The 15,614-nt window shown below is 41.1% G+C and overlaps 1 protein-coding gene across 1 annotated transcript in view; it reads right to left on the reverse strand.

Annotated features, from left to right (window-relative positions):
- The window catches only part of Tnc (tenascin C), a 91,448-nt gene that overhangs the window by 25,561 nt on the left and 50,273 nt on the right, over positions 1-15,614 (reverse strand). Inside the window, 4 exon segments of the mRNA XM_037202664.1 lie at positions 1,304-1,576; positions 5,405-5,680; positions 9,603-9,875; positions 12,138-12,410. Coding sequence (XP_037058559.1) covers positions 1,304-1,576; positions 5,405-5,680; positions 9,603-9,875; positions 12,138-12,410 — 1,095 coding nt within the window.

Here is a 15,614-nt window from a genome sequence, read left to right on the forward strand (position 1 = left end):
TTTGTCTGAAAGTAACTGCATAAATCCACATCTGGACTTAGCATTGGCCCCTCCCAGGCATTATTAAACAAGTTCAAAGCCATAACTTGTTTACATTTGCTCTCTGTCTTCCAGTGGCTGAGTGCCCATCCTCTGTGAGCGCCTTCTCTTTTCTTTTGAAAAGACAAATAAACCAACTTTAATGATCTGTGGAACTATCCATAATGATTCTGATGATCATATTTCCCTCAAGCCTGAGCAAAATGACTTAAAATACTCTGGTCTTTTGGCTTTGTTCGCAGGAGCTGCTACACAGAAGAAAGCTGCCATTCTTCACTCTCATTTCCGTCCATTTTATTTTCTTGCTGGTTTAGGCATCAGGTAAGTGTTTAGATGGTAGAAGGAGGATTGAAACCTCATGGAATATATTTAAACATACTTTCTACCCAGGGTTTCATTTTGGTAACTAGACAAAACTCGATGTCAAAATCAATCTGAAGCTGGGTTTCCCAAAGCGTGTTCAGAACAAACTATTCCTGTTTTATCCCCTTCCTTTACAAAGCATCTCTTGTCAAACAAGTCTGGGGGATACTGCTCCCTGTGAGATACACAGTAAGATATTCTGAAAAGCCTGGGCGGTCAAAGATCCTGCTTTCCAACTTATCTGAAAATGAAATGTCATCAAATGAGACCTTTAAACAGTCCCTAGAGCTTGTTTTCTCTAGAAATACTTTGGGAAACACAGATTTTTGACTGTTAAGATCGTTAATGTGATATTTCTGTAGGAAGTATTAGTCTTGAGAACATTATGGATTTAGTCTGTGTTGAAGAACCTCTTTGATATTAGTTTTTATAAAAGACCAATTTAATGAATTCATTTAGTTTCCAATGATAAGACAACTAGGCAGGTTGGTTAAGATCACAGGTTGAGACTCAGATAGCAAAGATTTTAAAATACTTTTTCAAAATATACTCATTGGTATATTTCTTTTGAGAAGGCTGAAATATAGCTGGGGACCAGTCAGGATGGACAGAAAGGGAGGTCAGTGGAGTGAGCATGTGAGGGCTACGGGCAAGACATGGACTAAGGGACTTGGAACATTGAAGGGAAACATTTCGACCTTCTCCTTTCTAGGATGGGAGGAACGAGTACTCATTAGATATTGGAAACAAGAGAAAGCATGGGGAAAACATGAAAGAACAAGCCACATTTGTGGATTAAGTTGGGAATACAGACAAAATGTTAATATCACAGTGGTCCTGTGAACAGACTACACAAAAAGGACTAGGGAGAGGAGAATATGGCTCTCTTGAACTGAAATACCTGTAACAGCCTCAGCCCTCAAGGGCTTGGTTTGATGCCCTTGGGTGAAGCCAGAGACCAGGACCTCATAGCCAATACCAGTTATGAGGCCTCTAAGCTCCAGCTTCCTCTGGGTTCCTGAAAGTGTGAATTCCTGGGGGTCCAGCAGCTTCCCAGAATCCACCACCGTTACTACAAAGCTGTCAAAGGCATTCTCCGATGCCATCCAGGAAACTGTGAACCCGTAGGGATTAGTGTCGGAAATGGTTAAATTTTCCAGAAGGGGCAAGGCCTCTGAAAGAAGGGAGGGGTGAAAATGACTCAGGTTAGCAGCCTTGATTTGGCTAGGGCAGCACATGACTCCCAGAACACTGATAGACTGATGCCCAGCCAATCATCCCATGAGCTGATGCTCATGACTCCCAGAACAGTGATAGATTCCCAGTCAATCATCCCATGAGTTAATGCTCATGACTCCAAGAACAGTGATAGATTCCCTGTCAATCATCCCAAGTTAGATGCTCAGAAAAGAAACATTTAGCAATAATGCCTTGGATGCCTGATGATGTTATGTAGGGTGATTTTCTCAACAAGATTATGCAGCAAGTGTCATTCCCATTCATAGGTTAAAAGAACATTTCTAAGTGGTTGAATCTAGCATGTGATAGAGCAAGGTCTTGCACTCAGGTCATGTACTTTTCACTATAGAAATATGACACCTTGTGTTAGTTTGGGACCTTTATGTATTTTTTTCTGTTTCTGATTTTAAAGCAAATCAGATTTTTTTTTATTGTTGTTGCAAGCATACTCTCTTTTTTGATATTTTTCATATCTTACTCTGGTTTATATTTTCAATCTAGTCAATTGGGCCAATTAGTGAGTGACCCAGCTTCATAAGCTTGGATCATGGGATCAACCAGTAAGATTTGTTGTGTTGTTGTTTGTCCAAATTAGCAGTTTATGTTTATGGTCCAGGAAGAGATTCTAAGGTTTGGCAATTCTTGTGCTGTTTAATTTTCTGGGTAAAGTTAGAAAGCAAGAACATGTTTTGTTATCATGCCTTGCCCACCATTCACCAAACATCTGTGTCCCAGACACACTTTTTTTTCCCTAGTTGCCAAGGGGTCTTTTCACACACCTTTTGGGTTTCCCAAAGTGACCTTATGGCAGCCAAGTTTCTGAAAAAAAAAAACCTCCCAGTTGAGGAGGCTGCACATCCTTGATCCAGTGTAACATAATGATACTGTAAGGGAGGCATTGCTACCAGCCTGCTAACCTTCATTACATTAATGGGAAAAGGAAGACTTGTCCAAGGTCCCAGATCTAGTACATGGGTAAGCTGGGATCCAACATGGGCTTCTTACTCTGAGTTCAGTATTCTTTCCACATCCTAACCCAGTGCCTAAATTAGTAAAGCCCCAGTGCTGGCACATCCTGAGGCATAGAGAAGATTGGAGGAGAAGCCCCAACACATCCTCTCCAGTACAATGGCACTCCACAGCAATGCTGAATCTAACTTCCTTCCTTCCTTCCTTCCTTCCTTCCTTCCTTCCTTCCTACCTTTCTTTTTTTCCAGCTAACTGAGAAGTTTCCAAGTGATAAATAATCTTGTACTAATCCCTGAGATATAAAGAAAATGTTTAAAAAAGAAGTAATTGGCATCTGAGTGAATAAGCAAATGAATGCCTTCATCCAGAAGCAGAGATTTAAATTTTGCTATGGCTTGGACTTCCTGTGGTGATTTGGAAATAGTTGCTGTTTGTTTTGTGATTTTTTTTTCATGAGAAGATTTCCCAAGAATTGTAACTTTATCAAAGCAAAGATGAAATCATATTTACTGTTCAAACAGTCTTGGTTTGTAAAACAAGGGTCTCAAATGTTGCTTTTGTTTAGATAAGTGCTGACTTCCTTTTATAGCTGGCCTCTGTAACTCCATGCCATCAAAGCAGTGAATCCCAGTAAAAACAGGTACTTTCAGGCTAATTAGTCAGTCAAATGCTTGTCTCCCCCGACACCCCCAGTCTTTCCTATTCATTTTTTTTTTCTCTTTTGGTATGCCTCTTTCAAAGTGAAGAGTCTTTTTACATTATGGATTAGCAGAAACAATACTGTAACTGGATCTACGCTTCCTTCCTGAGAGTGGCTCTTTCTGCCTCCCTCTCTTCTCTCTGTTCTGTGGGAGGTCCTGCAGAAGGTGACAAGTAAGGGCCTGATGGGATCTCTGTGCTCAGGGTAGGAAGACTCACCTCTCATTTTCCACTGTACTTAAGAAACGGCTTACGTTCACATGTGATGATTGAATAGAAAAATAAAATAACCGTTTAAAGTCTTATGCTATACACCCAATGTTCCACTTAGAGGAAATTGTAATGCATGTTTCTATTGTTTCATCTGGGCTTGTTGGTTCTTTTAGTTATTTATGTGCAGGAATGAGGAGAAATTTAAGACCTTACTCATGCTGGGCAAAGGATTTCACCTCTGAGCTACACCCCAGCCTTGTTTACTTTGAAAAAGACAGCTTTACTGTTGGGAAACAGCAGGAGGGACATAGTATCCATAGGACATCCAGAGGATGCAAAGTAGTTACATTTGACCTGTGTTTGCTGGATTCCTAATGTAGGTGGACAGGAGCACCAGTGGGCTCTCTTCCCTAACATAAGGAAATTGGGGTTCAAATAAATTTGCAACTTGCCGAGGCTGTGTTGGTTAGATGATGTAAGAGAGTTTTAGAAATCAACCAGGCTTGATCTCAGCTACCATAAATATTTAGTTGTACTTATTGACATATCTCACTTATAGTAATTTAGACTCTGGGAGGGACTAGCTTAGTAAAGGCAGATGACAACATCTGTCTTCTTAGAGTTACCATTAGTAGAAGAGAATTTCTAAGCATTTTTTGAGGTTTGTCAGGTTAGAAATGTACTTTTCTGAAACCATGTGAAACCTTACGATTGACTTAGGTAAGATCAGGACAAACAATAGGCGTCATGCCTTTGTGTGATTCAAAGAGATGCCACAGGTCAGATTTGATAGGTAGGGAAAGTTTAGCATTAACCTGCCTTCCTAGGTTGAACTTGTCAGTTTGTTGTGCTTGGCTGTTTTGAGTAAGTTTTTTGTTTGGTTTGGAATTTTTTTTTTTCTTTTTTAAATGACAAGCTATAGTATTTGGAGGACTTCAAGGATACTAGGATAGGCACTTTACATCCTATCTCCCATAATTTATGGGCAAAATTCCTGCTATAGATTTTCACTAATATAGGTTTTACTCTTTATTCAGACTCTCTGTGTTGTGGATAAAATATCCTATAAAATGGGCACGAAGATTCCTGAAGCTCTATACAAGTGTAAGAGCTCCCATGAGGGGCTGTGATAGTCCTCTCCTTCTGAGGAGTGGCATTGCTTTTCAGGGTTAGAAATTTACATTTGGTGTCTTTGCTATTGTTAGCAACCCATTCCTATCAGTGGATAAGCTGGAAAGAAAATATGGTAAATACACTATATATATATATATATAATATATATATATATATATATATATATATATATATGAATATGAAGAGACTTCTGTCATTATTGACTCCATAGGTAAACCTGGAGCACATTAAGATAAGTCAGACACAGGAAAAGAAATCACTTCATGATCTCCCTTTTTTGAAGACTCTAAATGAATTGAATAGATGGAAGCAGAGAGGAGAAGAGTGGTTACCAAAGGCAGGGGTTGACCGATTGCCATTGGTCAAAAGGTACAAAGTTCAATTGGACAAGAGGAATAAGCTTGGATGAGCTATTGCATAGAATAGTGGCCTCAGTTAATAATAACAACTTGGATGTTCCAAAATTGTTGGAAGGTTAGATTTTAAATATCCTCATCACAAAAGGTAGATGGCATGATTGATACATTATTTGATTTGCTTTAGTGACTCTACAATATATACATACGTTAAATATCACTTTGCACATATATTAATTAACTTGTTATATATATATATAACAAGTAGATTAAAAATAAAAATAAAGACATTTGCATATGGAGTCAAGACTATGTTTGGGATTGGATTTTCCTTTAGAATGCCTATCTCCTTTTCCCAGAATCCTAAAGAGACAATGAGAACCTTTGAATACCTGTAACAACAAAGGCAGTGAGGGGTCTGGTGGGGTCACCAGCCCAGGTGGTCCCTGTCACACTGACATCATAGGCAGTGTTCTCCACCAAGCCCGTGATGTGAGCTTGCTGTGCATCTCCCGGGACTGTGAGTTGCTGAGACTCATGCAGTGAATGAGCATCGCTCACATTGATAACAATCTTTGCAAAAAGCCCAGCTTGTGTGGTCCATGACACGTTGAAGCTGTCAGGAGTAATATTGCTAAGGATTAGCGTGCTCAACTGTGGTTCTGGCTCTGAAGGGAAGGAACATGGGCAGAAACAAAGAGAGAGGTATTATTAAAGGAAGCAGTAGATTTCTTCAGAATTTTGCCGTAGAATTTGAATGTATGTATATATCCAAATACTTGCAGAAAAAAATAAAATAAAAAAGAATGTTAGGCAGTGTCTTTGCTTGCATTGGCTATATGACTAAGAAGTTATTGCTTTTTCTGCAGATGCTCATATAAAGTGAAAGAGCTTTGGCAGTCATTTGTGAATGGAAGTTAACCAGTCATCAGAAGTACAGACAGGACTCATATAAAAGGTAATGTGGCTATATTTCCCCAAATCTCTGAGGTCCACTGGCCTTACAAGATGTCCCAGGTAAAGACAGCTTCAGGCTGAAGCATCCACCATAATCAGCAACCATTTTCTTTTACCATAAAGATTCCCAGAGCATGCTTCCCTTCAAAAGCTTTGATAAGTTTGTTCTTTAAATGAATCTATGCAATCTAGTTCACCCCAGCATTGCATAGACTTAGTGACCAATGAATCCCCTATCTTAGGAATCTCTTCCAGTGCCTCAAGAAGCTGCTGTCCTACTGAACATCCTTTAGAGAGTACTTCTTGGGGTTTTCTTAGTGTTCATCTGACCTGTATAGATGCACAAATTAAAGGCTAACATCCATACTTATGTGGAATTTCATCAAGGGCATTGGAATGTATGCATATTAGGAAAATCCATATTTCACCCCAAATGCTGTGAAAGTGAAGATGATTTCCATTAATGAACATCTGGTAGCTATAAAAGCTGGAGGAAACTTGAAGTTAAGCTAGAGTTCCTTGATTAGGGAATTTATTTAATGGAACCACTGTAAAAAGGGAGCTCTGTTGAGGTAAAACTTCTCATGTCCCTTAAACAGTCAATAATGAGCATATTAACATAAGAGCCCTTCACAGCTAGTGTCAACTGAGATGTATGTGGTACCAGACTCCTAGTCATTAATTGAATAATAATAATGTGAAGTAAGTCAAACCAGGTTGCATTTTAAAGAGAAGCAGTAGTCCTAGAAGACTGAGCTAGTAATAGTATTTAGGGTTGGAAAGAGGCAGACTATTTTTCCAAACCTGGAAGCTGTTTCCCTTCAGCTCCGATATTCAGAGATAAGAATGGGCTCCTCTGAGTGAATTTTAACTGCAAAACTGCATGGCACAACTATTCTAAGGTCTCTAAGGGTCAAACCCATCTGGCTCAGGAACAGCTTACAGCCATAGCAATGGCACGGCTGTTCTTCCCTGTCAATTTGAGGTGTTGATAATGCTGGAGTTTTCACTACCACATTGGCAAGTTTTTTCAACCACAGAGAGGATGAAGTCTTCCAGATGGAATTGAGTTCTCCACCATCTTTTGTTGTAGAAGCAATCTCCTGAATTAAAGATGCAGGGACTGCAAGAAGATTGTCAGTGCCTGAGCATTCATCATGCAGACGGGGGCCTTGGTTCCTGAGGTTAGTGTTACCTTCATTCAATGCCTAGAGGATGCAGCCACACTGAAATGTGAGACAGAAGACAAATCCCAGGAAGAGAATGCTAGTTAGGGTGTGTCCAGCATTCCATGCAAGCAAGGGACATTTTTCTCCCACCTTGTCAAACCCTTACAAAGACTTCCTTGACATGCTGTCTGCTTCTAAGAGAGACAGACATGTTTAAAGATTGAGTGCTCTGCATATTCACCACATGCAGTGTGATTTTGACAAGTTGATGGATGGGAAGAAAGTTCTGGTGCTTTGGAACAGACAAGAGTGGGTGACAGTGCATGCTTGACAGAGTAGATGTCAAAAGAGAGCAGCCTATTTGTCACGAATCCAGACAAACGAAAATCTCAAGAACAAGATGGCCATGACTGGTCTTCCCATGAGGTGTTTTGGTTGCAATTTAGGGTCTCTTTCACATTCTAAGGGCACTGATATATAAAATCCTGGCAGATGGAAAAAGACTGTAGATCACTTTGACCCAAAACAGCACACAGACAGTCCTTTGAGTGAGACACAGGAGACACTGATTAGAAAGATCACAGGCAGATGAGAATGGGTACTATGAGGAAATATCACTTAAGGGTGGAGGAAAAGATGGTTTAGGAATTGAAAGAAAATGAGTCATGTTAACTCAATACAAACAGAGCAACTCCAGATGGGAGTGGCTATTTAGGGAAGAGCATTTAGACTCCGAAGTTCCTTAATTTGTGGTGTCATTTTTTTTTAAAGCTGTAAAGCTCTGGTTAGATAGTTTTATCAAACTGAGAAGGATCTGGTAGAAGTAAGAGGATGAAAAATGGGCAGTAGCTGATTTTTAAAACGTTGTTCAGAAGGGGCTCAATGGAGGCTGAAGAACCCCCAGTGGGAAGCACTTGTGGCTGCATGGACTGAGGATCTGAGGATGCTGCCTACCTATTGGTCTGTGCAGGTAAATGGTGTAATTAGAAGAAGACTTGTTTGAGGCTAGGGATGACAGAGTTTCAGGATAACACAGGACAGAGTATGATCAAAACAACTAACTTCTATAAGAAAGCTATTAAGGGCAAGTTCCTAAGGTCATATTTGAGGTAGGGATGTAGCTAGGTAGAAAGCTGTCTATGAAAGCAAGAAGATTATATATGAAAATATGTCCATCTGAATCACCATTATAATCAAAATTAAAATACAGAAGACTAAATTCGTAAGGCTTTTAGACTCCACCTTTCAGATAAGGAATTGTTCTTTGTTGAAAACCAATTCAAACCAAGTGCATATGGTTGACTGATTTTTGCCCCCTCTGTTTTATTATACTTTAATATTAATGGTCTGGGGGCTAAGTATTCCTGGATCCCGCTTTCTACAACTCTGATCATAGTTTGCAGTCTAAAATAGCATACAAATGAGGTCTCTGCCAACCGTTGGTGACCTAAGTAGAAGATAATTTTGATGTTGTAATAACAATCCTTTTCTTGGGTTCCCTAGAACATAGATCCTCTTTTGTGAACTATAGGAAAAAACTGCATTTTATACACACACAAAAAAAAAAAAAAACACATATATTATAAAAAAATATATATATATATTTCTAGTGTGGGGTGCACCAATTTAACTATAAAGAGAAGGCATTGCCTCAAATGTGCTAAGAATACTGCTAGAGTGGACAAACCTTTCCTCCTTAAATTCACAGATGATTCCTTCTTGCTGCACAACAGAAATCATCTGGCACAGAACACATGCCACAGTAGTAGATATCCAGAGCAAGAACAGTTTGCTTCCTTTGGGACTTCTCCTTATCTGAATATGACTATCATCTCCTTTTTGTACTATGTGTTTCTCAACATTCTGGACAGGGGGCAGTTTTTCCTCTACAGCTGGCATTGAGGTTGAGGTGATGTGGATGATGTGACTACCTCCTGCTTACCTGATGAGTTAACTACCTTTGCTTTTTCTTTTAATTTTCCAAACTGGAGAAAAAAAACAAACAAACAACAACAAACAGGACACTGTTGACAATTTCCTTAAATTACTAGGATAATTGGGTATGAGGCTGTTCAAGACTCTAGGGAGGCAAAGAAGCTAGGATAACAAAACAATGTAAATTTGACTGAAAGAGACATCTTTGCAAACCCAGGACAATCCTCATGATGGTTTGGAAGTTACCAAGGGGAGAGTTCCTTTCTTCAAATGCTTTATGGCAACCTGGATAAAGTGTCATATGATACTTATAATGATCTGCTTATAATAAATCAGACACATGGATTCCTGCAAAAGTACCATTTAGGTGGCTGTTGGAAGAGAATTCTGTTAGGCAATGGTGCATCCAGCAACCTCGGAAAGCTAGTATTCCATGGCTCGCACCTCATTGGCCAGTGAAATGAAGTAGCTTCATCCTGCTGACAAAGACTGTGGAGAGATAGAGTGTCAGAAACAAATGCTCATGTACCTGTGGTGGCTGTGGTACTGATGGTTTTGGTCCGGATGCTGGGAGCAATTCCAGAGAGGTAGATAATGAAATCAGTACTAGGGGGAAGCCCTGAGATGTGGGCAGTTCGTTCAGCACCAGATATATTATGTTCTGCCGTCTGCAGCAACCTATTGGAATCAATAATTTCAATAGTAAACATGTCGAAGATCCCGTCGGTTGCCGTCCAAGAGAGATTGAAGCTCTCGGGAGTGATGTCAGAAACAGTTAAATTTCCAATTTCAGGTTCTTTGGCTGAAAAATGGGAGGGTGAGAGAGAAGAAACAAATTGATTAGTTGTTTGGCTGTATTTTGAAGTGGAGGTGGTTAATAAAACCATGCCTGGGGAGAAAGATTTCATAGTTCAGGGTTACAGCGAGACAAAGCAATGCTACCAGTAAAAGTCAGTGCCAATGAAAGAGAAAAGGGTTTTGTTAAGAGAAAAATGAACAAAGAAAGGTATGGTGTTAGATTTCTCTGCTCTGCATTTGCCACTCATGATCAGGCCTGGCAAGACTCTTCAGGACAGGCTGACTTGTCTCAGTGGGAATGGCTTCTTCTTAGCAGGACCTGCCTCCAAGAGCCCTGCCTCAGGGTCATTGGCCATCAGTCAAAAGATAAGAGGCCTGACAGCTTCTAGGCTCTTGAGCTGCACCCAGGGACCAAGATTACTTGGATTCCTGCTTTAGCTATCCTTTGCTCTGAGAGAGTGCCCATCTATCCAAATGAGTGCTAAGTAATTCTGACACTATGGCCCTCCCTGGGTGGGACCTGGAGGCATCTGATTTTGTCACTTGAAAGGATCCACCCACCTCTCAGTGTAACTCTTGGTAATTTTTCATACTTTAGATAAGGGACAGCCAGCCATTCGCATCATCTGTTAAAATAGCATGTCCTTTCTTCCTTGTGTCTATGTGGGCCAAGAAGGCTAGTCCTTCATTGCCAGCCAAGACAGCTGAGCCAAGCAGTTCAGACAGTCCATTTTAGCCAACAAATAACACTTCGCCTAAGAGATGTCCCGCCGGTGCTTTTGCTTTTCTGAGCGGTAACAATATAGCATGCAAAAGGTGTGCATGAGAGAGGTTTGTGTACATGTGCAGTAAGGCGTAAGACCCCTAATCTCAGAGACACAGATGAGTTACAGCCCTTCCTCCATGAGCTAACTCATCAGAGGTAGGAATGCTGCTACCATAAAACAGAATACAGATGCCATCCAAACCACAAGATCTGCAGGAAAGATCAGAAGTGGTGGGTGATTGCTCTGCCTTCTGGGAAGGAGTAGTTTGTGGATGTCAGAAAGAACCCAGAGGAACATTCAGGAAAGCCTCAACTGCAGTCTCCAGGCATTCTGAGGTCACTGTCCACATAGTGGTTCCCCGTGTTTTGGGTATGTATCAGTGACAATGCTCCAATGAGTGAGGCAAAATCGCAGAGCTGTCCCTTTGAATCAACAAAGATGTAAAAGTTTGCTGTGAGGGTTTAGTCACAGTGACTATATAAAAAGGGGAGGCAGTCTCATGGAAAACAACTCACCAGGGCATACCATAAGATGAGCTGTGGAAAACAGGGTTAGGGAGGGCTGTTCTCTTGGGCAGACTCCCAGGGACCATTGAATGCTTTATAACTGGAATAGTGTGATGAGCAAACCAGAATGCACCACTGGTGTTGGGATTGAGAACTTGCCACTCAAGGACCAATGTTTCAGGGAACAACCCTTGGTTCACAGAGCAAAAAGGGGATCTCAGCACTGTTACATTTGTAGCCTGGGATACTCCTTTCTCCTAGGGCTACTGAGTGTCCTACTGCTAAAAAAACGTTCTCTTTGGTATGTCCTCCAACCATCATTGTAGGATGTTTCCTCTTGTTGGTCAGCGACTTAGTAATTTGGTGTTCTAACAATGACTCGCATCTGAGGCAGTTGCCTACAGGAGGGTAATTCAGTTCTCTTGTTCTTCTCACTTAGTTTAAAAGAATCATTGGTTAAGTGTAAGCACTGTAGGGCCACTCTCCAGGAGGGATTTTGAAATAGTGCAGCATCATTTTCAAACAACAAAAGAGTCTCTAAAATAAATGGTATGTTCTCTATCAAAATTCACATGTGGGAAGATGGGCTTTTTCTTTGTCAGGCTTAGAGATGGGAGTTAAAACCAACAGGCTGGTTCCCCAAAGGCCTTCATGCAGAGATGCCATTGGAGGATTGTCCAGGTAAATCATGAGAGAGGATGCTGGAGGCCAGAAGGAGCAGTATCTTACATGTCTCATCATTGCTGTGGCCAAGGCATTTGGGTGAAGGAACAGCTCACAGAGAGGGCTCTGAGCAAGCATCATGCATGAAAAGGATTCAGCCATGGAGAAAAGCTACTTCTGTTGCTACCTCTTAGTCTCTAGAGACAGAGAGGAGAGAGAGAGAGAGAGAGAGAGAGAGAGAGAGAGAGAGAGAGAGAGAGAGAGAGAGAGAGAGAGAGAAATCAAGAGCAGAGAACCATGAGGACTGAGCATGGGCATGGGAGAAAATACCTGTGGAGGCATCAGCAGAGAGCATTGGTGTTCTATAACCCTGGATCACCCCATAGATGGAGACTCTATAAGGAGTGGCGGCCTTGAGACCCGGGATGTCCACAGCCCTGAGGCTGCCGGGCACTGTGAGATTCTGAGCAGCTTCCACATTGTTGGCCTCCTGCACCTGAATGACAAAGTACTCATAGGCCAGGTCACCTGCAGTCCAGTTGAGTCTGAGGCTATTCCAGCTGACCTCAGTCACGGATAAGCTTCCCAAATGAGGGAGCTCCTCTGGAGAAGGCAGAGAGGTTTCTGTCAGTGCTGCAAACAGAGCAAGAAAGCCAAACGTCCCACAACCCCACAACTCCAGGAAAGCAAAAGGGGAGAGAAAGAAAGCTTTGTTTTGGTTTTGGTAACTCCTGGTCTCTGGGTGTTTTTGTATTCAGATTTTGCTACTCTGATTATAGTTTTGTTGAAGCATTGAAAATAGTCAGTCAGAAAAGGAAAATCTGCATCATGCCTCCATGAAGGGCAGAAACATGGAAGTCTCCAGAAATGCACAGCCAATGGCTAAAGGAAACAGGGACAAGATGGGGTTGGGAAGGGGATGATGAAGTAGTATTAAAAGCACAGGATTTGGAGGTCCATAGACCTGGGTTAGAATTCTGACACAGTTATTGTCAAGTTGTGTTGTCTTGGGCATCTTGTTTTCTCTCTGAGCCTTCAGTTTTAAATAGAACTGATGGTACCATATCATTAGGTTCTATGACGATGACTTGATAGTTATCAACATCTTCATATCATACATTAAGCATAGCAAGTGTCTGATAAATGGCAACATCAAAAATTGAGCCTGAGGATGTGTTTTGGGACATCGCAGTCACATGGGAGAGACTGACTTCCCTCGTTTTATTACTTGAGGTTAAAGACCATCTTATGGCTGGTTACCTGCACTGCACCTGGACTTCTGAAACAGGCACTGTCTCAGGTTCTGAGAAACCTTCTGGTTTACCTCTGAGCTTTTCTTGGCTTGGCTCTCACTCTCCCACATCCTTAACCTTTGGCATGATGCATGTGTCACAAAAGCAAGACTGGGTGAAATGAGCATGCCTACTTTTAATTAAAAGTAATTCTGTGTTGCTTAGTAAATGGTACAAAGCGGGGCCCACTCTTAGTTTTGTTTTACTATGTAGGAAGGATATTTATTGTGGTCATTACTGCTGATTAAGAAAGTATGAATTTGGGGTAAGGAAAAATTCCTTATTTTGGATTTGGTACAGTCTCAGGCTCTCATTCTGAGAGAGAGGGAGGGAGGAGTGTGTTTATATGTATGCAGTTGTGTGTACAAACGTGCAGGAGGCCAGAGTTAGCATCAGGTGTCTTCCTCAATCACTCCCCACCTTAGCTTTTGACAGGGTCTCACCCTGAATCTGGAGTACACCAGTTCAGCTTGACTTGCTCTCCAGCAAACATCAAAGATCTTGTGTCCATTCCCCCATCTAGTATTATAGCTATATATACCCTGTACCATTATGCAGGCACTGAGGGTTGAACTCTGGTCCTCATGCTTGAGAGGCAAGCCCTTTACAAACTGAAGTGCATGCTTATCTCTTCGCCTTCTTAAAATGGAAGTAGCCATGAGTTAGAAGTTGGGGAGGAATTTATCTGCAGAGGTCTCAACTTTTTTTTTTTTTTTAAAGTGAATAACTCTTGTTCTGAATTGTCCCGGGATCCTTAAAGGTAGGTGTCCCACACAGAGCTGGGGCTTTTCTGGAGGGGCTGGGGACACAGGCGCACTCACTTAGAACTGTTTATCTGATGCACAGAAGACTTCACTGGGAATTCCCACTTACTAAATGATCTGTGCAGCTTCAGACCAAGGCTTGCAGACTATAAATGCTAGTCATCAGCATCTCCAACCCAGATCATACATCTCAGAGGCCCTGTATTTTATCTCAACACAGTGTATAAGGCAAAATGATAACCTGGCCAACTTAGGTAAATGATTGCTATCATCTTCCTTATATCTGGCATGTGTGTACTTCACAGCAATGGCCAAATTTACTTTATATATACATATATATACATATATACATATATATATAATTAAGTATATATGTGTGTGTGTATGTATGTATATATGTATGTATGTAAGCATGAAAACTGATGGTGTGAATTAGGTGATTTGGTGGCATTGTTAAAATACTAAGCACATGGAGAAGGGCCAGTATTACAGCTTTATCACCACACATTTGACCATCTATTGCAGCCCACTTGGAAGCTATTTCTGGACCCTTTATGAATAGCACACAGCTTTCTGTGATAGATGGAACAGCATATTTTCAAAGGACAAATTGAGATGAATTGCTTTTTTTTTTTTCAGCTTAAATGAACAGCATTGAACTTAATGCACTGTCGCTTCTAGGAAATGTTCTTATCCCAAGGGTCTTTTATAGAGAGAGTCTTGGATAATTCCTGCCCAAAATGGCTAGATCATTTCCCAGATCTAAAAAGATCTGACTAGGAACTTGGTATTACTTGATGTCTCTGAGGGCAGTAATGAAAAGACTTCTTTAGAAAGTTCTGGTCCCCTGTATCAGAAGCCTGCTGCCTGTGCTATTCCTTATTATGGTTGGCTTTACAACTGTGGAGGCTATTTTTGGTTGTCAACTTCATACATCTGGAATTATGTAAAACTCAAGCAGCTGGGTACACCTGTGAGGGTTTTTTCTTAATTAAATCATTTGAAGTTGGAAGACTCTTTTAATCCTGATCTTTTGAGGTGGGGTGATCCAGCTTTCCTCTGGCCCACCCCTTCTGTTGGCAGCCTGTATAGAGCACACAGAGGAAGGATACACCCTCTTTGCCTGCTTGCTCTCACTCTCACTGGCAAGTCCATTCCATCACTGGCATTAAAGCCGACTATTTCGGGATTCCAGTGTATACTAAAGGCCAGCTGAGACATTCAGCCTCGTGGACTGAACCATTACTGGATTCTTGGACCTTTTGTTGCTAGACAGCCACTGTTGGATTATAGCTTGTAAGCTATTCTAATAAATTCCATATATATATATATTCATTCATTCTGCAAGTTCGGTTCCTCTGGAGGACCCTGAATAACACGACTATGACCTTAGTTGTTCACAGTTCAACACTGGCTAGATGATGGACACTTTGTCAAGAGCTTTTATTTCTTAGTTTACCTATTTCTCATAGCAGGGGTCTAAAGCAGGGATATTATTTTTGTTTTAAAGATGAGAAAAGAAGGTCCAGGGATACAAAGCAATACATCCAGAAATAATATGCAGCCTGTAATATGAAAGTTTATCCCAGACCTGCTAAGTCACAGATTCATGTCACCTGCAATCATATTTAGGTAAGACTTCCCAACTATGAGGAATTTTTCCTACTCTAAGAATAGGCTGTCATAGATCACATTTCTGGTCCAGAAGGGTCATGTCCCTCTGCTGATCTCTATAACAAGTGGTTTAGTGT

This window comes from Peromyscus leucopus, chromosome 2 (assembly GCF_004664715.2).
Source record: "Peromyscus leucopus breed LL Stock chromosome 2, UCI_PerLeu_2.1, whole genome shotgun sequence".
NCBI classification, from domain to species: domain Eukaryota; kingdom Metazoa; phylum Chordata; class Mammalia; order Rodentia; family Cricetidae; genus Peromyscus; species Peromyscus leucopus.